General features: G+C 47.8%; 1 protein-coding gene across 2 annotated transcripts in view; it reads right to left on the reverse strand.

Moving 5' to 3' along the window:
• Positions 1-25,121, reverse strand: part of NAA16 (N-alpha-acetyltransferase 16, NatA auxiliary subunit) — a 93,414-nt gene that overhangs the window by 52,345 nt on the left and 15,948 nt on the right. For both annotated transcript variants that reach the window (XM_073580320.1, XM_073580321.1), the window contains exon 6: positions 12,751-12,904. In XM_073580320.1, the coding sequence (XP_073436421.1) occupies positions 12,751-12,904 (154 nt within the window). The remainder of the gene's footprint in view (positions 1-12,750; positions 12,905-25,121) is intronic.

A 25,121-nucleotide genomic window follows, 5' to 3' on the forward strand; every position in this document is an offset into this window, starting at 1 on the left:
CCTGGAGGCAAGGAGGAGAGTGAGCAAGAGGAGTTATCCCTCAAACAGGCGTCTGAACAACAATGCAGGCCATCGCCTTGACCAGGACATCTCTAACTGGGAAGATCGAGGACGTGCACTGAGGTGGGACGCCTCCGACAAGATATGCAAGCCATGAGGGGCCGCATTACGGAGGTGGAGAAACGGGTATCAAAGGTAGAAAACACCATCACACCTATGGAAGCCAAGTTAACGAAGGTGGCAGGCTCTATGAATGCATGGAGGCAGAAAGCGGACGACCTGGAGAACAGAATGCGTCGGAATAATATCCGAATTATTGGGCTCCCGGAACGTTTGGAGGGTCAACACCCGGAGCAGTTTCTGGAAGATTGGCTCAAAACTACTTTGGGAGACGAATTTTCTTCGACATCTGCGGTGGAGAGGGCCCACAGAGTCCCCACTAGGCCTCTTCCTCCTGGAGCCCCACCTAGACCTCTTCTGGCACGTCTCCTTAACTGCAGGGACAGGGATGTGGCTCTGCGTTTGGCACGGCAGAAAAGCCCCATCAAGTTCAACAACGCCACGGTCTCGATTTTCCCAGACTTCTCCATGGAACTTCAGAAACTACAGAGCACAGTTCATGGAGGTCAAAAAGAGCCTCCGGGCGAGGAATGTTATGTACTCAATGATTTATCCGGCCCGGCTTCGAGTGGTTTATGAGGGTTCCACTCAGTTTTTCACGGATCCGGCGGGGGCGGCTGAATGGCTGCGATCCCACGGGGGGTCTGCTGCAGAGGAATCCTAATGTATATATTGCTGGTCAATACCTTTGCTTCAATGGCCTGATTGGAGCTCTATCCGCCGGCGTCCAATTACCAACCATACCGGACACTGTGCTCAGTGATGGTATCCCCTGGTTTGCTTCATGACGGGAGTGCAGGACGTTGCTCCCATACTGTTTGTTGTTTATTTAGTTTTTTCTTTGTTGTGATTTTATATGTTTTTTAGGTAAGATTCGCAGCCAACGACACTTTTTATTTTTACGAGATGTCTCTAAATTTTACGTGGGTAATGATGTGCCACATATTCAGCGGAGTAACACATGGGGTCTGAGTTGATCTGTATGACATGGATTGTGAGGGGTATAAAAACCCCTCGAAAAAAGATTAAGGTTTTTTCGCAGGTCAGACATTACCACCCTCACATAGTGGCCTTGGTGGAGACGCACCTGACCAGGGATACTGTTCGGTGTGTGCAAAAGGCTTGGGTACAATGGTCTGTTCACACATTCCACACTAGCTACTCGAGAGGGGTTTCATTGTTGGTACATAGAGACATTGGATGGGAGGCCAGGGAGACTCGAAGGGATCCTGAGGGTCGTTTTGTTTTTGTGCATGCACTGATAAATGCCAGGGAATATGTAATCCTATGTGTCTATAACCCCCCTCCAGCTAGTATGTCTCTTCTTCAGAGGGCAATGAGTTTTGCCCTGGTTTACCCAGATGCGGATGTTATCTGTATGTGGGATTTCAATATGGTTATGAATAACTGCCTTGATAAATTGAGACTGGATGATGGAATGACTGGGGGCGGGGGGCCTTTTCGCAGACTACAACTTTGCTGTCACTGTTTATGAGGGAGGGCGGGTGGCTGGATCTGTGGAGGATGCGTTACCCTGAATTAAGAGAGTATATCTGTCACTCTTCCACTAAACGCTCTCTATCGCGCATAGATTACATATTTGGTTCCAGCGGTCTGGCGATGTGGGTGGATAGCAGAGCATGGCACTAGGGGGATCTCAGATCATAGCCCGATCATCCTTAAGCTTAAATATGGACAATTAAACAAGGGGATAGTTTGGAAGTTGAATCGTTTCTGGTTGAAGTTAATAGTATCCCCCCGACAGAACGATTAGTCAATTGCATTGTTTCATAGAGTCTCATCCGGAACCTCAAGATGTTAATTTATTTTGGGATGCCCTTAAGGCATACTTGAGAGGTTGCCTATCCTCCATAATCTCTTATATTAAGCGGGTAACCTCAAGGGAGGATGAGGAAAGGGAGCGACGATTGAAAGAGGCTACATATATATCTAATCAAACTAGTGGCAATAGGATTGAGTGGTTGGCTGCCCAGAGGTTGCACGCCCAGCACATAGACACTAAATCTAAACGTAAACTATTTTTCACCCGTCAATCTTATTTTGAATTGGGAAACCAGGCAAGTAAGTTTTTGGCCTATTTGGTACGCCAACATAATACCTCCAATAAAATACTGCAGATTCGTAGGGCGGATGGTTTACTGGTGTCTTCGACAGAGGAGATACTTGGCTGTTTTTACGATTACTACAGATTACTATATGAATCTAAAAGTGACTTTGCTAATTTGGGGCGCCTGGACTACTTATCAGATGTGACATTCCCTACACTAGACCCTGAACAACGAGCGCTTATGGACGCTGCATTCACTGTGGAAGAGATAGAAAATGCCATAATGGGCATGGCTTCTGGAAAGGCCACTGGACCAGATGGGTTCCCCATAGAATTGTATAGGAAATACCGAGATATACTGGTGCCACTTCTGGTGAAGGTATTTCGAGGAATTTGGGAAGGGAAGTCTATGCCTGATACTTTTTACGAGGCCAATATTATAATGCTTATGAAGGAAGGAAAGGACCCCTTGGAATGTGGATCTTACCGTCCTATTTCATTAGTGAATGTGGACTATAAAATCTTTACTAAGATCCTAGCTACCAGGCTGAACTCAATTATATTGAACCTTGTACATCCTGATCAAACGGGTTTCATGCCTGGTAAGAGCACTTCCATTAATATCAGACGGGTTCAGTCAATAGTCCAATATAGCGCCCTAATAACCGACAACAAATGGGCATTGGCGTCGTTAGATGCCGCCAAGGCTTTTGACTCTCGAGTGGCCCTTCCTCTCCGCATGCTTGCAAAGATATGGATTTGGTGATAAATTTATAAAGTGGATCAAAATACTATATTTGAAACCCAAGGCCCGTATCATAGTAAATAACTCTATATCTGAGTCTTTTCCATTACATAGGGGGACTCGTCAAGGCTGCCCCCTCTCCCCGCCCTCTTCGCTCTTGCAATTGAGGCACTGACAATTCGTATACGGTCTTCCCCTGGCATTAAGGGAATCGGTGTAGCGGGTCGAGTGGACACAATAGGTTTATATGCTGATGATATGGTGGTTTTCATGGATGAAGTCGAAGAAACTTTGCCGCAAGTGATAGCCCTAATAGACAGATTTAGTAAATACTCAGGCTTATATATAAATTGGGAGAAGTCGGCTCTGTTACCCCTTTCTCATGTCCCGATGCCGCAGCTGGAGGCTCTCTCCTCACTGTCTATTGTATCCAATTTTAAATATCTGGGTATCTATATATCCCGTGATAGTGCGTTTGATTTACAACTTAATGTCCACCCACTGCTGGAACTAGTTAAAAGATGGATTTTTGGTTCTTACCGTAAAATCTCTTTCTTGGAGCCTTCATTGGGGGACACAGAATACCATGGGTGTATGCTGCTGCTGCTAGGAGGCTGACACTATGCAAAACAAGAACATTAGCTCCTCCCCGGCAGTATACACCCACCGACAGGCACTAGGCACCTCAGTTGGTGCAAAAGCAGTAGGAGAAGCAACGGAAACTCTCTAAACATATGTACCAACCCAACAGGGGACTCAAAGACCCAACACGGTACCATTTAAACAGGGAGGGTGCTGTGTCCCCCAATGAAGGCTCCAAGAAAGATTTTACGGTAAGAACCAAAAATCCATCTTTCTTTATCGCCTTATTGGGGGACACAGAATACCATGGGACGTTCCAAAGCAGTCTCAAGGGCGGGAACAGCAATAAGGAACGAAAGAACAGGAAAGGCTTAGGTCGGCCGGTACGCCACCGCCGCCTGCAGAACCTTCCTACCAACAACCGCATCAGACGAGGCCTGGGTATGAACCCTGTAAAACCTCGCAAATGTGTGCAAGGACGACCAGGTCGCGGCCCTGCAAAGTTGCAGAGCCGAAGCCTGGTGTCGAACGGCCCACGAAGCTGCCACAGCCCGGGTGGAGTGAGCTCTCACTCCCGGAGGGGGCCGTTTTTCCTGAAGTCGGTATGCTTCCTGAATGGTAGAACGAATCCAGCGAGCAATCGTGGATTTGGATGCCGGAAGCCCTTTCCTGTGACCTTCAGAGATGACCAGCAATGAATCGGATTGACGAAGTGAAGCGGTCCTAGCGAGGTAGACACGCAAGGCTCTAACAACATCCAGCTTGTGGAGTGACCTCTCAAGAGGGTGAGAAGGAGCCGGACAAAACGAAGGAAGAACGATATCCTCGTTGATGTGAAAGGAGGAAACCACCTTTGGCAGGAAGGAAGGAACGGGCCTGAGGACGACTTTATCCTGATGGAGCACCAGATAAGGAGAACGGCACGACAAGGCCGCTAACCCAGAAACTCTTCTGACGGATGTAATGGCGATCAAAAAGGTCACCTTCCATGACAAAAGCGACAAAGGAATGTCCTGGATGGGCTCAAACGGCGCCTTTTGAAGAGCGCCAAGAACGAGATTGAGATCCCACGGTTCTATTGGTGAATGATGAGGAGCCACATGAGCGACTCCTTGGAGGAACGTCTTAACCTGCGGTAAGGAAGCGAGCTCTCTTTGAAAGAGGATAGACAAGGCAGAAACCTGGCCTTTCAGGGTACTGAGAGACAGACCCGAATCTAAGCCAGACTGGAGGAAACCCAGTATGGACGGGATGGAAAAAGCCATTGGAAAAACTTTTTTATCGTCGCACCAACGGAAAAAAGCCTTCCAACACCTGTGGTAAATGCGGGAAGAGGCTGGCTTCCTGGCTTTGATCATCGTCTGAATCACCTGACTGGAAAAACCTGATTCTCTTAGAATTGCGGCCTCAACGGCCATGCCGTTAAATTCAGAGACCGAGAATTCTCGTGGTAAAGGGGGCCTTGCGAGAGAAGATCCGGACGGACTGGAAGTCTCCAGGGAACGTCCGCGAGCATGTTCACCAGTTCCGCATACCAAGGCCGTCTCGGCCCGTCTGGAGCCACAAGAATTACTGGAACGCCTTCCGATTTTATCTTCTTGACCACTCTTGGGATCAAGGCAAGAGGTGGAAAAAGATAAGGGAGTTGGAACTGGGACCACGGAATTACTAGGGCATCGCAAGCGACGGCTAGAGGATCCTTGGACCTGGCTACGAAGCGCGGAACTTTGTGGTTCATCCGAGAAGCCATGAGGTCGACGTCCGGAGAACCCCAGCGCTTGCATATCTGATCGAAGACTGAGGGATGGAGAGACCATTCGCCTGACGCTAGGCCTTGACGACTCAGAAAGTCGGCTGCCCAGTTTTCCACCCCTGGAATGTGGACGGCGGAGATTGCTGGGACGAACCGTTCCGCCCAGCGCAGAATCCTGGCCACTTCTGACATGACTTGGTGGCTGCGCGTGCCGCCCTGATGGTTTATGTACGCCACAGCCGTGGCGTTGTCCGACTGAATGCGGATCGGCTTGCCGACGAGAAGGGGTTGCCAGCGAAGAAGGGCCAGAAAGATTGCTCTGATCTCGAGCAGATTGATAGGAAGAAGAGCTTCCTGAGGGTTCCAGTGTCCTTGAGCCGTCCTCTGATGAAAAACCGCTCCCCAACCCAGGAGGCTGGCGTCGGTGGTGATGACTTGCCACCGAAGCGGGAGGAAGGACCTCCCTTGTAGGACTGATGTAGACATCGTCCACCAAATGAGGGATTGCCTCACTTTGAGGGGGAGAAGGATTGGCCGGTCTAAGGACCTCGTCGTCTTGTCCCAGGCTGAAAGGAGGGACAGCTGAAGAGGACGAAGGTGGAACTGTGCAAAGGGCACTGCTTCCAAGGAAGCTACCATCTTCCCCAGAATTTTCATGCAGAATCGAAGGGGAATGGGCGTTGGTCGTTTGAGGGCTCGAATCCCTTTGAACAGAGCCGCAAATGTCTCCCTCGGAAGAAACACCCGGGCCAGGTTCGTGTCGAACTCCATGCCTAAAAAGGTCAGACGCTGAGTGGGGCTGAGGACGGACTTTTCTTTGTTGACTAACCATCCGAGACGGTCGAGAGTATCCAGAGTTATCTGAAGACTTAGGAGACAGTCTTGACGGGACGAGCCTTTGATTAAGAGATCGTCCAGATAAGGAATGATGAGAATCCCTCTGGATCGAAGGATGGCCATGACCGTCGCCATCACTTTCGTTAAAACACGGGGAGCGGAGGCTAGGCCGAAAGGGAGAGCCGTGAACTGGTAATGATCGTCCTGAATCGCAAATCTGAGATACTTCTGATGTTGCAAGCAAACAGGGATGTGAAGATAGGCATCCCGTATGTCCACAGAGCAGAGGAATTCTCCGGGTTCCATTGAGGCTATCACCGATCGAAGAGACTCCATTTTGAAGTGAAAAATCTTCACGTGGCGATTGAGCAATTTGAGGTCCAGGATTGGCCGCAGGGAACCGTCTTTCTTCGGGACTACGAAGAGGTTTGAGTAGAACCCTGAAAACCGTTCGTCTGAGGGAACGGGAACAATCACTCCGGCAGAAAAAAGGGAGGAGACGGCCTGAAAGAAACCTGGAGTGTGGGACCGTTGTCTTGGAGGACGAGAAAGGAAAAAACGCCTGTCTGGCGGGGAAGAAAATTCGATCTTGTAACCGGATGCGATGATTTCTCTGACCCAAGCGTCGTCGACAACCGACAGCCAAGCGTCCACGAAAAAGGAAAGTCTGCCTCCCACCCTGGAAAAATTTCCAGGTGGGGGTGCCCCGTCACTTGGAGGCAAACCTACCGGAACGGGCACCTGAGGACCTGGAGTATTGTCCTCTAGATCTCCAGCGGGGAGCGGGCTTGTAAGAAGGTTTCTTCTGCTCTCGCTCCCTAGAAGCGGAAGGACGTTCTTGCTGGACAGATCTCTCTGTGGATGAGAACGGACGAAAGGGCCTAAAGGGCCGAAAACCCTTTCTATTAAAGAAGCGTCTTGGTCGAGACTGGGGGAGAGAAGTACTTTTACCCCCAGTGGCATCAGAAATTATTTGATCCAGTTTGGCCCCAAAGAGCCTAGAACCATGGAAGGTCAGATTGGTGAGCGACTTTTTTGAGGTGGTATCCGCATTCCATGACTTTAGCCAAAGAACTCGGCGTACAGCTACTATATTGCTGTTAGCCCTAGCTACACAACCGGCCGCATCTAAGGAGGCGGCTTAAAGGTATTTACCCGCGTGATTAATTTGATCTGCCAGCTCGTCCTGGGGAGCTGCCGCTAAGTTGCCCCTGCGAAGAATTTTTGCCCAAGCCGAAATGACTTTAGCTACCCAGGAGGAGGCGAAAATAGGGCAGAGGGAGGCACCGGAGGCCTCAAAGATAGACTTCGCCAAAGATTCTAACTGCCTGTCCGTCGGATCCTTAAGCGATGCACCGTCTGGAAGGGACAGAACTGTCTTGGAGGCTATGCGAGAAACGGGAGGGTCCACTTCAGGGGCTTTGGTCCATTTAGAAAGCAAATCAGCCTCAAATGGGTACAAAACATCCAAGTACCTGCGGCCCGAAAAACGTTGCTCAGGGTGCTCCCAATGTTTGGCTAGAGTAGTATCAAACTCGTAGTGGTTTGGAAAAGTTTTAGATGGAGGTTTTGACCGTTTAAATGGGACAGAACATTCCTGAGGAAGGGGCTTGTCCTGCTTAATCTCCAGGGTTTGGAAAATAGCTGAAAGAAGACTATCGACCATACTTCGTGTTTTAGACATGTCATCTGCTTCTGAACTAGATCCTGATTGTGGATCGTCGTCTGACCCAAGGTCGTCCACTGAAGGAGACGGACCCCTGGGTGAAGCAGACGGGCCTAGCGAACTGGAAGACGAGCCTGATAGGAGACGCTTCCTGGACATCCTATTCAGCCTGTCCCTCTGAAGGTCGCGGTCAGGAGCGGACGACTCACCCTGAGAGGCGGTCGGAGCAGCGGTGGCTGAAGATAGCTGAGGCAAACGTTCTAGGACCTGGACCAGGGACTGAGAGACTTTGGTCAGATCGGATACCGACTGAGACATGGCTACGGCCCATTCTGGGAGAGGAGAAGTGCCCCCATCACGGGGATCTGTGTGCTCCTGAGAGGCCGACATAGCTGAAGGACAGCAGGACAGGCAGAAAGGAGATGGCTGACCTGAAGCCCACTTCATTTTACAGCGCGCACAGGCGTAATGAGTAGCGGTGGGCCTGAAACAGAGCTCCCCTGCAGGGTTGGGCATAAGGAAAACTGCGCTGAATGTCCGAAAGAACTGCGGAGGAGGGCTAATATCTCTGCATAGAGCAGAGCCTACCTAGTTCCGGTGAGCAGCAGAAACGCTCAAGTGTCCCCCAAGCAGCGCAGAAAGGCAGGACCGAAGAAACAGGAAATGCCTGATGAGGTGAGCGGTGGGCGGAGCTTAGCGGCTGAGCCGTAATTGGAGCAGAGATGAAGGAAGGGGAGGAGGAGCCCTGTGATGGGCTAAAAAAGGCGCGAGGAAAGCGCGCTCAGAAAGAGGAGGAGGCGCTCTGAGAGCGGGCAACAAAGTGAAAGTGAAAATAAAAACCAGCGCCGCAGCCCCGTGATTAAAACGCCCAGGAGGAGAAGAGAAAGTCCCTGTAATGGAGGTACTGGCGCGCAGGAGAGCTGTGGGAAACATGGCCAGCTACGACAACAGGGAGAGAAAAACCCCTTTATTCAGCCTTGTAATATGAGTGGAGAGGCGCGCAGCTGATGAGAGCGGCGCCCGACAGGCAGGGAGAGGGGCGGGAAATTCAAATCCTGGTGATGTCCAGTTACCCACCAATGTGCCTTTTGGGGATGCTGCGGGCTGGAGGGATCGTTCAGGCACCTACCTGAAGTCCCTGAAGAGGATGACCACAGGGGCCTCTCACTAGGGTAGTGGTCGCTGTCCTCTGTACCCACTTTCTGTAGAAGACGGCATTAACCTCTTGATGGCGAGGGGAATCTTGAGATCGCCGTCTTCCTCTCAGCCCTGTCCCGAGAGAGGGGTGAGGAGGGGGATTTTTGGCAAGGACCAGCCACCTGTCCGCATCCCATAGCACCCGGAGGTGATATGGGACAAAGTCCTGCCAGCGCACTGAGAGATGCGATGTGGGATCACCACACTGCTCGCTCAGCCGCCTGATATGGGAAAGCAGAGTGAATTTTCACCCTGTTTCCCGACTTGAATCTGCAAAATAAAAGACAAAAGAAGTTAAAAAGTTCACACTAGAACACCTAAAGAAAGAAAAGGTTAATTGCGGATCTGGGAAGATCCCGGTCCGCCTCCTACAGACACTAAGCACAAACTGAGGTGCCTAGTGCCTGTCGGTGGGTGTATACTGCCGGGGAGGAGCTAATGTTCTTGTTTTGCATAGTGTCAGCCTCCTAGCAGCAGCAGCATACACCCATGGTATTCTGTGTCCCCCAATAAGGCGATAAAGAAATTAAATTTACATCCTAGAGCAAACTTCCGTTGTCTGTAGCCGGACACATTAACTTGATTAAAATGATATTGCTTCCCAAGCTTAGCTACTCCCTTCAGCACAGTGCTGTGATGGTGCCCAGATATTTCTTTGTGAGTCTTAACTCCCCGATCACGTCTTTTATATGGGGGAAAACTAGGCCCAAACTTAAAATTGGCTACCTTACAGAGACCAAAAAAGGAAGGTGGAGCAGCGCTACCAAATTTTTTCCTGTATTATTTGGCTGGGCAAGCTAAAGCTTTAAGTAGCTGGATGCCAGGTAGCTACATTCCCAACTCTGAAAGTCACCTGCTTCATGCTGCACAGACCGATTGCCCACTGGGTTTTCTTGAGGTAGAAAAAACTGGTGCCCTTCGTTTGCTACCCCTGTTCCGATTGGCACGAGTAACATGGAGGCAAATCAAGAAAGTGTCTGGGTTTAAAGATTTTATAGCCGAAATGCCCCTGTGGAATGATGATTATTTTCCAGAATTGCTAAACCACCCGTCCACTGAATTTTGGATTCAACATGACGTCTCTTCGATGGGAGACTTATATGATCAGGGGACCTTGAAGTCTTTTGAGCAATTACAGGTCGCGCATGATATCCCAATTCTTCCGCTATATACAACTGAGATCAGCTCTTCAGTCGCATGTAAGAGGTAGGGGTGCGGGCTGTACTATTTCTGTCATGGTTTGAACAGGGTTCTTGCCCTGCACTCACAGGGTTAAGTGTTCGTTGCCTCTTTCTGGATCTGGGAGGGGTATTTATACTCACTCTTTATACCAGGGTTCTCTGTCAGCTATACTGTTGTTCTGGTGTGTCTGACCCCTGGTGTGCGTGTATGCTGCGTTGCTTGTTTGATTCCCGTGTATGACCTGGCCTGTTCCCTCACTCTGTACTCAGTCTCTCGCTTTGGTACTACTGTCTTCTCCGGTTCTGACCTCCTGGCTTGGCTATCGTTACTCCGTTACAGTTTGTCCCTATTGTACCGTCTATTGCCCGTTCTGGTTTTCTGACCTATTGCTACGTCCTGACTATCCTTTCTGTCTAAACCCCGTGGTACTGTATTGCTATCTGGTGCTTTGACCCTGGCTTCGTCTGGTTTCTGTCTCTGTCTATGCCCCTTGGTAACATTGCCCCGTAGTTACCTTTCTAGGAGTTTCCCTGCAGCTCCTAGATCTGTGGAGCTTAGGCCACGCCCCCAGCAGTCATGTGCTTCAGGTCCTGATACTCTGAAGCACGCATCGTCACCGCTGCTGCCCTGCTCCACAGGTATCTGTGAGTACTGTCTTTGTACTCAGGACACCCGCACTGGCACGGTGAGCAAGTGCAGTGCGGTGTTCCTGACAATTTCATCTCTGCCTCTGATAGGAATCCTCAAATCGCAGGGCCCTCAGGGTCTCATCTCCTCTCTATACACAAACATGCTGTCAGCGGGAGCAGAATCTGCCATAAGTTCTGTCAGGAGAAAGTGGGAACGGCTCATCCCTAATACGCAGGACGAGGAGTGGGAGGAGATTTTGGAATCTCCAATTGGAGTATCACCATCTAATAACAACAGAATGATACAATTATATATAATCAACCAGTCGTACTTGACTCCGACAAGACTTTTGAGGATGGGCCGTTACCAGTCATCAGAATGTTTAAGGTGTCATGCTCCAGACGCAGATTTTATTCATATGGTATGGCAGTGTCCCACTGTCCTGCATTACTGGGGAGAGGTGACATCATTACTGTCATCCCTAATACAGGCCCCGGTCCCTCTGGAGCCACTGGTCTGCTTGTTTGGGGTATGGGATGAGGAGATTTGGGGTTGATATGATGGGGTCTTCCTGCATGAGACGTTATTTATGGCACGGAAGGTACTGGCATTACGGTGGATGGGAACTTTGTCCCCCTCTCTTAGAATTTGGGTTGACTTGGTGAAATCGATTATTCCATACGAGCGCACGTTATACCAAAACAGGGGATGCCCGGGTAAATTTGAAAAGATTTGGGGGAGGTGGAACTCCTCTCATCTTACCCTGCAAGGTTGAGACATCACATACAAGATAATATGCTGCAGGATGCTAGGCTGCGAAATAGTAGATATAGGTTGATGTAGTGGTTGTAGTTTAGGAATTTCTGATTAGATTTCCTCATCCGAATAATATGTTAAAAGGCTTATGTGATTTGTTCGATATACATGTTTTATGATATATAACCAACTGTCCTTTGCGCATACTGGGAAGGTTATGTATAATACTACTGTGTTCTTTTAAGAAAAAAAAAAATAGTGTATAATTATTTGGCTTTACTGTATATTCTAATAATGGATGGAAACATGTATGCTCTGTGGAAAATGTTTATTAACATGGGCCAATTGTATGTTGTACATGTTTTATGTCCTGAAGTTCAATAAACAAATTTAAAATTGTCCCCTTTAGACCCGGCAACAAGTCCTCCATAAAGAAAGAGATACTTTTTACCAAGTGTTAGAAAGGTAGAACAGTTAATAGTGATGAGAGGATTGCTAGGCATTCACTGCTGGGAACTGCTGCAGTCTGAAGGAAATGTCCTTTATTCCTGTAGCGCCACCACAGGTGAAATGAAAAATTACACAGGCTGTTCTAGAAACACATGGATGGCCCAAGTTACCCAAGGAGAGCGAGAGGCATTCTTTATAGCTGCATGTGTGCATGTTATTTATATGAGATTATCTATGGCGAGATTTACGCTGACATATATGTGACCGCTCTGGTATGGTACAGACACATGATAATAATGCCTCGCATCTGATGCATTAGCTGTTGCCCTGAACTGATCCAGTATATGGATCAAAAAAATGTGTCATGCAGTGGTTTTCTGCCCAGGTACGGAGGCAAGATAGGTGTAATAAGTGCACAGTTTTGCCATTGCTTGTCTTGTGCCCGGTGTATACCAACTGGTGAGATCCAACTGATATATGAGAACCGAGCCTGTGTATACAGCCTGCCAGCATGGATGCCTGCACCCCTTGTGTTATCACTAGAGGAACATCAATATGTCAAAGTCAGCATATGAGGCTCTGATCACGTAGGTTTTAATTATTTAATAATTTTAACATTGTCAACAAACTTGAAATGAATGTGGACACTAAATTTCATTGTTGAGGCTCTCACAGCAGCCGCACTAAGGGACCCCTACCCAAGCAGAATGTATGGAGAGCCCATAAAACCTTTGGCCATGCATTGTGAAGTCACTAGTACTTACCTTTGATTTCTTCCACCTGAAGTTTGTCACAGATTTGTTTCTCATAAGCCTCAATGTGATCCAAGGCCTCTTGGAAAAGATACGCTTCTCTCATCACCTGGTTCTGGTACAGGATTAATTCACTATATTCATAGTCAATTTTATTTGGGGGTACCTTAAAATAAAACAAAGAACATCCATTTCAAAAGGATGCTATATACTGACGCTTTAGGTCTTGTGTTATGAAGATTTTTTTTACCATGACCACTAAAGAAACAGCGTCAGTATGTTAAAGACACGGGCAAAACTGGCTCAAAGACTTAGAATTGTGATCACTTGTTATACAGAAAGGTGTTTCCTGGTTGTTTGGGTTGTAAAACATCAACTCTCTTACTTGCCATATTATTAGGGCTATTAAAAGGTATGCATCCCTAAGTTTTTGCTCCCCCCATCTGAGAGCAGAATGATGTATGGGCAGAGACTCTGATTCCAATGAAGTGTCTCTTACTAAGCTGCTTGCTACAGTATTGATTAAAATTGTTCTCTCTGTGGCAGATCTAACAGTTCTCTAAATGCTGAGCTCTGTATAACCCCTACCCACACCACCGATTGGCAGTTTTGTGTGTACCGGGTTCATAGGCAGAAATCTGCCAATCAGAGGTGTGGATGGGGTTGGACTACATGGCAGCAGGCTTAATAGTCCTCTAGTGATAATCTCCTGCTGATAAAACTGTGATTCTATAAAAATTACACTCAGCAGACCAGTAAGTGACTCGCTGGAATTGGAGTCTCTCCTCAGCTAAAATAGCAAAAACCTAGTGACAGTTTCCCTTTAAAAGACACAAATTTTGCTAAAAACTTTGCAGAAATTTTCTGATGTGTAACCAATGTACTGGGTCTAGCTGCACTCAGCTGCCAGTGGATGCAGACGGGGTACACTGTATCCAAGGTTCTGGCAGCACTGTTATGTATGCAGCATATACATCAGCTGATGTTATCAGCCCACAGAACAGGCTGATCATCGACACTGAATTCAGGACAACCTGGCCATTCAGCAGATCATACAGACAGCATAGTAAATCTATGTAGCTATTGTCCCACAAAGAAATTCCACTTGTGTCCCCCCTGCTATGAATAGGAACATCACAAGCTTTATAATAAGGATGCGGCAGCGAGCAAATTCACCTCCATAAGCGATCTGATTACTTGAGTCATGCAGTGTCACACAATGAACAACATAATGGCTTCATAGATATGGAGTCTGCCAGGTCCCATCATGGCGTCAGCGTATTCAAGTATAATGTAGCACGAGAGTCTTGCCTCTCCACAGCTTTGCTCCATGGCAAGTGTGAGGAGATATGGCTGGTAATGTGGCTGACATTGTGGTGGAGCGCTGTATGTGTGCAATTAAGAGTCATAACACAAGAACTGCTTTTTTTTTTCCGGTTGCTACACTTCCCACAAAAGTGCAACAAAAAGAGATCAAAATGTCTTATGTACACCCAAATGGTATCAATAAAAATGTAAGCTGGAAAAGGAAATGTAAGGATGGAAAAATGAAAAATTTACAGGTCTCAAAAAACTGCGCTAGAAATTTATTTTGGGTGGTTTTTAATTTGTTTTTTGTTTAAAGTCCTGATTTGATTTTTTTCCACTAAAACATAAATTAATTTCATGAGGTTGGCATCGCCAGAATCCTAGATTCGAAGAATCAGTGTATACAGGAAAACTCCATAAAATTGGAGGAGATCCGATTTGTCCTCCACAACCGCCTAACGGCCCATCAGGCAATACAATCTCTAACTGTAACAGAGCCTCCTGCCCCGCTTCCGCAGCAGATGCCTCTTGTGCTACCGACCTCCTCCCGCCCCCGAGTCAGTAATATCAGAATTTGAAGAGGATGATGTGGAAACTACACCTGACAGGCCAAAGTATAGCCCCTTTACCCCATCCCAAACAGACACCCTTTGCAACCAATTACCCGATCCAGAGACTTCCCCCATGGCCTTCTACAGGCAAATGGCAGCAAATCGAGAGATTTATTCCACTCCCCGAAGAGATCTATTACACATACTTCGAGTAAAAGCTGGGGAGGGATATTTTCCAATTACTGAGGGTGGCATAATGTGAACCTGGATGGGGGAACTCATGAGAGTGGTGTCGATTTCTGCAATGCTTTAAAGGTTTGGGCACAAGATAGACTAGCGGATCAAGCTACCTCTCTCACAGATGTCACATAGGACAAGGGGGAGACTGCCGAGAAGTTCTTTTGGCGTCTTATGGTGGTATTTAAAGATCTGGGATTCTTATTGTATAATAAAGCTCATACACACTTTTGTGGCAGCTTTGATGTCCGGCCTTAAACCCGAATTGAAAGAGGTGATAATGTCAGTTAGACCTGACGTCGAGAATTCCACTACGGGCGATGCACTGAAAGTAATAAAAAGTTTTCAGAAGAATTTAACCCGCTCTGCATCAGCAGGAAAAAAAAAAGCAAAAAAAAAAACCAGCAGCTGTAGCAGTTCCAGCTCCTGCTCCAATTCCAACCCACACCCCAGCTGCAAGCACACAGCTTGTTCCTTATCAGTGGCCCACATAGCAAACTCCAGCTCCCGCCCTCCAACCATAAACAAACTCAACTCCCTAAACCAATATCTCTTCCAATCCTATGACTGGGAAACTTACTCCACAGATTCGCCGTGCCAATTCTCGTTTGCAATGCTGGCGCTGTGGCCGACTCGGTCACTTCCAGAGAGATTGTCACACCCCCGCTGATAGATGCTATCCTCAAGTTCCCCCTTCCAACCGTAACCTAAATACTGGGAACCCTAGAGGATACCTCAGTTACGGACAGCCCCAAAGTCCTGATAATTGTCCACACTGAAGGGGTGGCCAACCAGGGTCTGCCATCACAATGTCCTCCACCAAACCTGGGGCATGCTCATCTGTCATGCTCCATGTAGGGGACACCCTTGTTAAGTTCATGGTAGACACTGGGGCCGCCAATTCTATAATCAAGTCATCAGATGTACCTACAGATATCCCTATTCAATTCTCAGATCAAGAGCTTGTTTTAATTGGAGTAGATGGCAGACCCAATAAACATTCTCTTACAAAACCCATCCCTGTGCGACCCTTCCCCGAGGTTACTGCTCAGTTCGTAATCTCTCCCACGTGTCCAGTAAATTTACTAGGGGCAGATTTATTATCACAGTTCCACTCCAGAATACAATTCCAAGATGATGGTCAGATGGTTCTTACGTTGCATAACCCTTATGCAGATGAAGACAGTGAGGAAATTTGTATTCTGCATGCCCTTTCCACAGTTATGATGGCCCTGATAGGCCCAGATCCACCCCCAATATTGCCTGAGGATCGACGACTCACCCCATACCTCTCAGAGATACCATCTAAACTTTGGTCAAAAGGGCCAAATGATATAGGGAAAATGCCTGTAGAACCAGTAAAAGTGTTTCTCAAACCTGGTGCCCCTTTCCCAAAAGTCTATCAATACCCTTTGAAACATGATCAGTAGCGGGGCCTCCAGGAACAAATACAAACGTTACTTGATAATGGTGCTCTGGTACTCTGTGTTTATCCATGTAATACGCCCTTGTTTCCCGTTAAGAAAAAGACCCCGCCTGTCCAGCCCCCTATGTACCGGCTGGTACAAGATCTTCAGGCAGTTAATGCAGCTACTGTTCTGGAAACTCCAGTGGTGCCTAATCCACATACTGTTTTGTCCCAAATACCCCAGGATGCTCCTTGGTTTACAGTCATCGACCTTGCCAATGCCTTCTTTAGCATTCTGTTACACCAAGATTGCCAGTTTCTTTTTGCATTCACTTATCAGGGACGACAGTTAACATGGACAGTTATGCCACAAGGGGCCCAAAACAGTCCCAACCAGTTTGCAAAAAACATGAGCGAGTGTCTTTTGCCCTGGCAGTTAGATCACCCCCAGGTCACGCTGCTTCAGTATGTGGATGATCTTTTGTTGTGTGCACGAACGGAGCAGGAAGCCATTGCTGCCACTGTTAGGCTAAGTTCATACGTACCGGAACTCTCGCGGAAATTACCGCGAGAATTCCGGAATTCCATTCCGCGGGAAAATCGTATTTTAAATTCCCGCGATTTTCCCACGGAAAAACTAGCATTTTGCAAGCGTGATTGACAGGTTGGTCACACTCGTCAAACATAGTGTTTGACAAGTGTGACCAACTTTTTACTACTGAGGCCGCCTATGCAGCATCTGTAGTAAAAGATAAAATGTAAAAAAAAAAAAAAAAATTTAAAATGGTGTTATTCTTAACTTCCATGCATGGGAAGCTTATTTTTCGCGGCAAAATGGCGCGGTTAAAAACGCCGCGGAAACGCGAAAAAAATGCAACGTGTGAACTCAGCCTAAGTCTCCTCAAGTATCTGGCAGATCTGAACTGTCGGGTTTCAGCCTCCTCACAGAAGAAAGAAAAATAGCTGTCAGCTCCCTTCCTTTCCCAAAAGATGAAACTGAACTCCAGCGTTTTCTTGGACTATGTACTTATTGTCGTCAGTGGATACCGGATGCATCCCGCATAATGCAACCCCTTTACAATGCCTTGAAAGACGGCATAATGAGCTATAAGGAAAGATCACCGGTTTGTATGGAAAGCCTTTATCATGCCTTCTCTGAATTAAAGCGGCTCATTGCTTCCGCCCCTGCCTTAGGCATCCCGGACTATACTCGACAGTTCCATTTGTATGTGAATGAGAATGAAGGACACACAGCAGGGGTACTTACACAATCACATGGCAATAGGTAACGCCAGTGGGCTATTATTCGGCCCGCCTCAACCCTGTGGCCCGAGCATCACCAAGTTGCATGAGAGCAGTTCACGTCACGCACTCGTTGCTTGACAAGACTGCAGACATAATACTTGGACATGAAACGCACATTTTTACCCCGCATGACATTGCAGCAATACTAACACTCCAACAGCCAAGACATTTGACTGTGCAACGACATTACGGCTGCAGTGTTCACTTCTTTTGCCTGACTATGTCAAGTTACATCGCTGTACTACAATCAACCCCGCTACTTTACTGCCGGTCCCCAAGAAAGATAGCAGTGATGAGGATTATCTCCAACATGATTGTTCCCAACTTCTGACTGAAGAAACAGCTACTCCGCCAAATGTCAGTGAGAATCCACTTTCAAATCCCGATCTGGTGTTATACACGGATGGTTCAAGATATGCTGATGAGTTTGGTAGATTCCACATGGGATATGCTGTTACCACAGAGGACACTGTAGTGCACGCAGCTGCGATCCCACCCTCACAGTCAGCACAAGAAGCAGAACTTCAGGCTCTATCTACTGCATAAAAAAAAAAAAAAAAAATTGAGCTTGGTTTGAGATGATACACATGCAGCGTATAAATGCATGTTGACATTGGCCATAAAACATAAAACCTGCAAAAGACAAAATGAGCAAAAACCCTGCTGTAACTAAATAAGTAAAAGCAAAAGTAAAAGCAAAAGTGCATCTAAATAATACAGAGTTTTTAGTAATACTGTTTTTGATCAAAAGTAGCATGAAAGCCATCCCACCACGACAAGGTAACTCTGTTCAGGGTTTTTGCTCAATTTGTCTTTTGCAGGTTCTATCTACTGCATGTATTTTGGCAAAGAACAGGCGGGCTAATATATACACGGACTCACGGTATGCATTTGGTATTGCTCACGATTATGGGGCTCTATGGGCCAATCGAGGGATTATTACTACTGCCGGAACCCCAGTGAAAAATGCTGAAGCTGTTAAAACCCTCATGGATTCGATCAAATTACCTACTCAGGTGGCCATTATCAAAGTTAAGGCGCACGGTCCTATGAACAGTCCACAGACTGTTGGTAACACATTTGCAGATATGCAAGCAAAAGCCGCCGCTCTTTTACCCGTTGAACCAACCATACCAACTATGGTGACCACACGCTCTCAGCGTAAAGTTACAAGAAGTACTGACTCTACAAGAACCTGATAATCTACGACAGACTGATGTTTTCTGTCGGACCCCGCGAGACTGCTTAATGACGATGCAGAGAATGTCTCCAAAGGAAGAGATGAAGCAATGGAAGACTGATGGGGCACGTATGGATAGTGGTCTCTGGAAAAAGGACCAACTCGTGTGTCTCCCTAAGCGGATGTTCCATGCTATTGCCACATGGGCACACACATCGAGGAAAGAATCAGGCCCTCGCACTGGTGCAAAAATTCTACTGGGCCCCGGGAATTTCCAGTTTTGACAGCGCTCAACCGTGCCTGTAATATCTGTCAGACCTGCAATCCTGGTCAACTTCAACGTGAACCCCCAAAGCACCTTGCTAAGCCCAACTATCCTTTCCAAAGGCTCCAGGTGGACCATATCACGTTACCTAAGTCTGGAAGGTATGAATACTGTTTGGTTGTTGACATGTTCTCCAGTTGGCCGGAAGCATTCCCTGTTGCCAAAATGACTGCAAAAACCACAGCGAAGAAACTGGTGATGGAAGTCATATGCAGATATGGGGTTCCAGAAGTTGTTGAAAGTGATCAAGGTCCGGCCTTTTCTTCTCATGTGTTCCAAGAAGTTCTGACAATGCTTGGATCCACTGTAGCCCTCCATACTCTGTACCATCCACAATCCAGTGGGAAAGTTGAGAGGCTGAATGGCACACTGAAGGGACAATTGACCAAAATGATGCAGGAGACTACAGCTCCATGGCCAGAGCTCCTACCCATTGTACTATACCATATTCGTACTACCCCTATTGCAAAACATGGCTTGTCCCCATATGATATGGTTTGGTGCCAGGCCCCCAGTTGCAAATTTCCAGCCTCAGCAGTTATCAGAAGACACTTACCGTGCTGTTCAATATGTTATTCAGAACACCCATGCTCTAGTTTCTTCTCTTACAGATTCAGCAGAAACCGACACCTGTCATAACCTGAAGCCTGGTGATTTTGTAGTCGTGAAAAGACATGTCAGAAAGCACGGACTATAACCGTTTTATGACGGTCCCCATCAAGTCCTCCTCATCACCCCTATATCAGTGAAACTAGAAGGAAGACCGACTTGGATCCACACATCGCACTGCAAGCTGGTTAAACAAGCCAATAGCAAATAAAGGGGGCATAATGTTTTGGTTTTTCGCATTTTCCATATTATTATTGGTAACCGTATGGGACAGCCTAAATTCCCCAATGTCCTTGAATAACAAGTTTATACAGCATCATGAAAAATTACTGAGAGATTTGTTGGACAATTTCCAGTCTCTGGCAAACTGATGGATCTGCACGTATTCACCAGTGTCAGCCACGAGCATCCCCTTTTTGGCTATCCCTGTTCCACCTGAGGAGTTATTTGCTTGGACTAACTGTTCTGACACATTCGCTAATAATGCCACAGATAATGCTACGTTATGGAATATTACTGTTGGTATACCTATTGTGGGATGGGTGGGATACCCCTGGTGACAAGGTAACCTTTCAGGAAGCAGTACACACCTTCAATATTTGGCCTATAAAGGAGGGGCTTGGGTACCTAAGAATAAGACTAGTCTAACCAATCTAGGGCAAGTTCCAACGTATGGTTTACAAGTCACTTTCAATGTAACTTCACAGTGTACTGATGCCTTCAAAACAAAGTTGTTAGAAAGAAGGTTACATAATATGTCATGGAAATTTTCTAATTTGTTTCCACAGGGTTCTAATAAAACCTGTGCCAGTATTCCTAGTAATATTGTCATGATCCAGTGTTGGATCTGGCGGTATTAAAAGCACAAAGTGAACTTTTTTTTACTTTGGTTAAGTTCAAAGGTGTTTTGACTGTCCACGGTGGTGGTTAGCGGTATCGCACCATAGGTTTAGGTTAATGTTCACTTAATTAGGGATCAGGTGTGACTCCCTATAAAGGTGTGCTTAGGGGGTTCACTCACGGCTGGTGATATTTCTTTCTGAGTTGTTGGAGAGCCTGGTGGAAGGATGGAGCGGGATAGGAGTCCTGCGCAGTCAGCCAGAGAGGATGAGTGCCAGCTAATGGTGTCTGCAGGAAGGACTGGCATGGCTTGGTGGAGTCGCAGTTTGTGGTGTCGGCGGGAAGTGCGGGCATGGCTTGGAGGAGTGGCGACTTGGAAGAGAGTTGCACTCAGCATGCACTACTTGGTTGCTGAGAACTGGACTCGAGCATGCTTGGATTCTTGGCAGAGGCTGGACTCATCTTGGGACTCTGTGTACTGGACTGCTGCAAGTGGTGATGGACTCTGCTCCCAGGCTGCACGATGGTGACGGATCCAGTTATGGTGATGGATCCAGGTGGAGGGGAAGATGCACGCAGGTGGTGGGCTCTGTTGCTAGGAGCGCACGCAACAGAGCAAAGATAAGTGGTGTTTCCCCTGTATTGTCTCTTTCCTCATGTGTGTTATTAGTGCAGTGGTGGGATTAGTCTCCGCACCGACCCATTCCCTAGTGAGGGTTTAGGCTCAGGGCGAGCAAGGGCGTTAAGGTACGCGTGCGGCGACAGGTGCGGAGCCTGTTTAGGGAATGTTAGGAGTGTAGGGACACTGGCTCAGGGGAGTGCAGGAGGTCTCCTTTTCCCCATTCCCTATCGCAGGGCCCACCATTGTTAATGTGTCCCAGGTTCCCCCCTTTATTATTTAAATGCGCCTTACTGGAGGCGGTGTTTCCAGAAATATATTTATAACGTGTAATACCTAAATTCGCCAGGTGGAGGCGGCGTATCCACCTGCACGTGTTATTATTTAAATGTGCCCCACTGGAGGCGGTGTATCCAGGGTCACGTGTGTTACGGGTCCGCCTTGCGGTATCATCTGCGACCTGACACACGTGATCATGACATTATCACCAGCCCTTACTTTTTTTTTCTGGTGAGCTTTGGCCATGTGGAGACCTTTGGTAATTGCTGCCGGTCCTCACTGAGGTGCAGTGGGGAGCGGCAAGGTGTGTTTAAGCCGCTGCAGCAGCAGTTATCAGGGTCTGGGGCCTCTGCTCAGATAACCAGAGAAACAAAAATGGCGGCTGCGGTCTGGCAAAAGCCCCTAGAGTCGCTGCTGGGGAGCGGGACTTGCTCTTGCACGGGGAGGTACCCAGGCAGGTGGGAGGAATGGTGCCCCACGGAGCTGCCTGGTATTCCCCGAGGTGAAGGGGTACATCCCTGTGGTGAGCAGACTAGGTGTGTAGTCGCTGCTGGGGAGCGGGACTTGCTCTTACAGGGGACGCACCCAGGCAGGTGGGAGGAATGGTGCCCCACGGAGCTGCCTGGCATTCCCCGAGGTGAAGGGGTACGTCCCTGTAGGGAGCAGATTGGTGTATAGTCCGCGGGGCTCATGCCAAATCTTCGATGCCGCCCCTCCTGGTCGTGTGGAGGCGACCAGCGAGTATATATATATTTTCCTCCATATTCCTGCGGCTATGGTACTAAAACCCCCTAGAGTCGCTGCTGGGGAGCGGGACTGGTTCATGCATGCGGGCGCACCCAGGCAGGTGGGAGGAATGGTGCCCCACGGAGCTGCCTGGTATTCCCCGAGGTGAAGGGGTACGCCCCTGTGGTGAGCTGACTGGTGTGATAGTCCGCGGGGTTTACGCCATATCTTCTATGCCATCGAAGAAGCCGCCCTCCTGGTCGTGTGGAGGCGACCAGCGAGAGTATATTTCCTCCATTTCCCGGTCCCCTTCTCCTCCTGGTGTGTGCAGCAGGTGTGCTGCGGGGGAGTAGGGACAAATCTCTACCCTCTCCATTAACCAACCCTAGGAGGCGCAGTCCTCATGGTGAAAGGGTTGGAGGGTGGTGTCCCTTGGTGAATAGTGGGGGTGTGAGTGTGGTGACACAGGGGGACGTCTCTGTTGTCAAGTCCAGAGTGAGTTCACCAAAAAATGACAAACGAATGTGTGTAATAAACGTTCAGGTCCGGACCTGTGTGTGAACGAGCGTGTATGTGTGCCACCAAAAAACATCTTGGAAATGAGTTGTGGAGTCTGATCAGCTCATAACAAACAAACATACACATACATAAACTCGTTCCCCAGGTCGGCGCTGTGGAGATGAGTGGTGCCTCCAAAATGAACATGTATTGCCAATACCAGCGGTGTTTGTCATGAACCTGAAGTGTCAGGTAATGGTGGGGTGAACTCAGGATCTGGGCGTCCCCGCTGTAGGTGTTTCCCTAATGAGGGGTGGTCTTGAGGGTCCAGAGGCCCCTCATTAAGGAGGGGGTACGGTCATGATCCAGTGTTGGATCTGGCGGTATTAAAAGCACAAAGTGAACTTTTTTTACTTTGGTTGAGTTCAAAGGTGTTTTGACTGTCCCCGGTGGTGGTTAGCGGTATCGCACCATAGGTTTAGGTTAATGTTCACTTAATTAGGGATCAGGTGTGACTCCCTATAAAGGTGTGCTTAGGGGGTTCACTCACGGCTGGTGATATTTCTTTCTGAGTTGTTGGAGAGCCTGGTGGAAGGATGGAGCGGGATAGGAGTCCTGCGCAGTCAGCCAGAGAGGATGAGTGCCAGCTAATGGTGTCTGCAGGAAGGACTGGCATGGCTTGGTGGAGTCGCAGTTTGTGGTGTCGGCGGGAAGTGCGGGCATGGCTTGGAGGAGTGGCGACTTGGAAGAGAGTTGCACTCAGCATGCACTACTTGGTTGCTGAGAACTGGACTCGAGCATGCTTGGATTCTTGGCAGAGGCTGGACTCATCTTGGGACTCTGTGTACTGGACTGCTGCAAGTGGTGATGGACTCTGCTCCCAGGCTGCACGATGGTGACGGATCCAGTTATGGTGATGGATCCAGGTGGAGGGGAAGATGCACGCAGGTGGTGGGCTCTGTTGCTAGGAGCGCACGCAACAGAGCAAAGATAAGTGGTGTTTCCCCTGTATTGTCTCTTTCCTCATGTGTGTTATTAGTGCAGTGGTGGGATTAGTCTCCGCACCGACCCATTCCCTAGTGAGGGTTTAGGCTCAGGGCGAGCAAGGGCGTTAAGGTATGCGTGCGGCGACAGGTGCGGAGCCTGTTTAGGGAATGTTAGGAGTGTAGGGACACTGGCTCAGGGGAGTGCAGGAGGTCTCCTTTTCCCCATTCCCTATCGCAGGGCCCACCATTGTTAATGTGTCCCAGGTTCCCCCCTTTATTATTTAAATGCGCCTTACTGGAGGCGGTGTTTCCAGAAATATATTTATAACGTGTAATACCTAAATTCGCCAGGTGGAGGCGGCGTATCCACCTGCACGTGTTATTATTTAAATGCGCCCCACTGGAGGCGGTGTATCCAGGGTCACGTGTGTTACGGGTCCGCCTTGCGGTATCATCTGCGACCTGACACACGTGATCATGACAAATATATCTTGTAATGAGTCCTCTGAATATGTGCCAGGAACCCCCACTTGTGGAAATCCTGATGTAGGTTATTGTAGTACTTTAGGACAATCTCCAACTTGGTGCATGCTTCAGAATGCATCTGCGTTCATAGACTTAGTTCATAGATTGGTACTGCAACATTCAGCCCTATGGGATTTACCTAATGATATGTTCTGGGTATGTGGAGACAATGCTTATAAATGGTTGCCAGTAGGGGTAAGAGGTACTTGTACTCTGGGTCGCTTGACCCCGGCCACCTTTGTCATACCTAACAAACAGTTGGATACACAGGCTATACCCAAACATACAGTTAGGTCCATATATATTTGGACAGAGACAACATTTTTCTAATTTTGGTTCTAAACATTACCACAATTAATTTTAAACAAAACAATTCAGATGCAGTTGAAGTTCAGACTTTCAGCTTTCATTTGAGGGTATCCACATTAAAATTGGATGAAGGGTTTAGGAGTTTCACCTCCTTAACATGTGCCACCCTGTTTTTAAAGGGACCAAAAGTAATTGGACAATTGACTCCAAGGCTATTACATGGACAGGTGTGGGCAATCCCTTCCTTGTCATTCTCAATTAAGCAGATAAAAGGCCTGGAGTTGATTTGAGGTGTGGTGCTTACATTTGTAAGGTTTTGCTGTGAAGGAAACATGCGGTCAAAGGAGCTCTCTATGCAGGTGAAACAAGCCATCCTTAAGCTGCAAAAACAGAAAAAACCCATCCGAGAAATTGCTACAACATTAGGAGTGGCAAAAAGCCGGATTACTTACCGGTAATGCTCTTTTAATGAGTCCACGACAGCACCCACTGGAAGTATCGGATCCGCCCCATTTGGAACAGGAAACCCTACAGGAAAGATAAAAGGGGCGGTCCGCCTTTCCTCCTCAGTTTTGCATTTCAGAGTACCAGGAGGACCGCCAAGGATTAGGCAATGTTTTTGTATATCAAAATTTTACTTATCCATCTTTAGCAGATATACGTTATTAATCAATATCT

This window comes from Dendrobates tinctorius, unplaced genomic scaffold (assembly GCF_039654945.1).
Source record: "Dendrobates tinctorius isolate UK_male_01 unplaced genomic scaffold, ASM3965494v1 ptg000064l, whole genome shotgun sequence".
Taxonomy (NCBI): domain Eukaryota; kingdom Metazoa; phylum Chordata; class Amphibia; order Anura; family Dendrobatidae; genus Dendrobates; species Dendrobates tinctorius.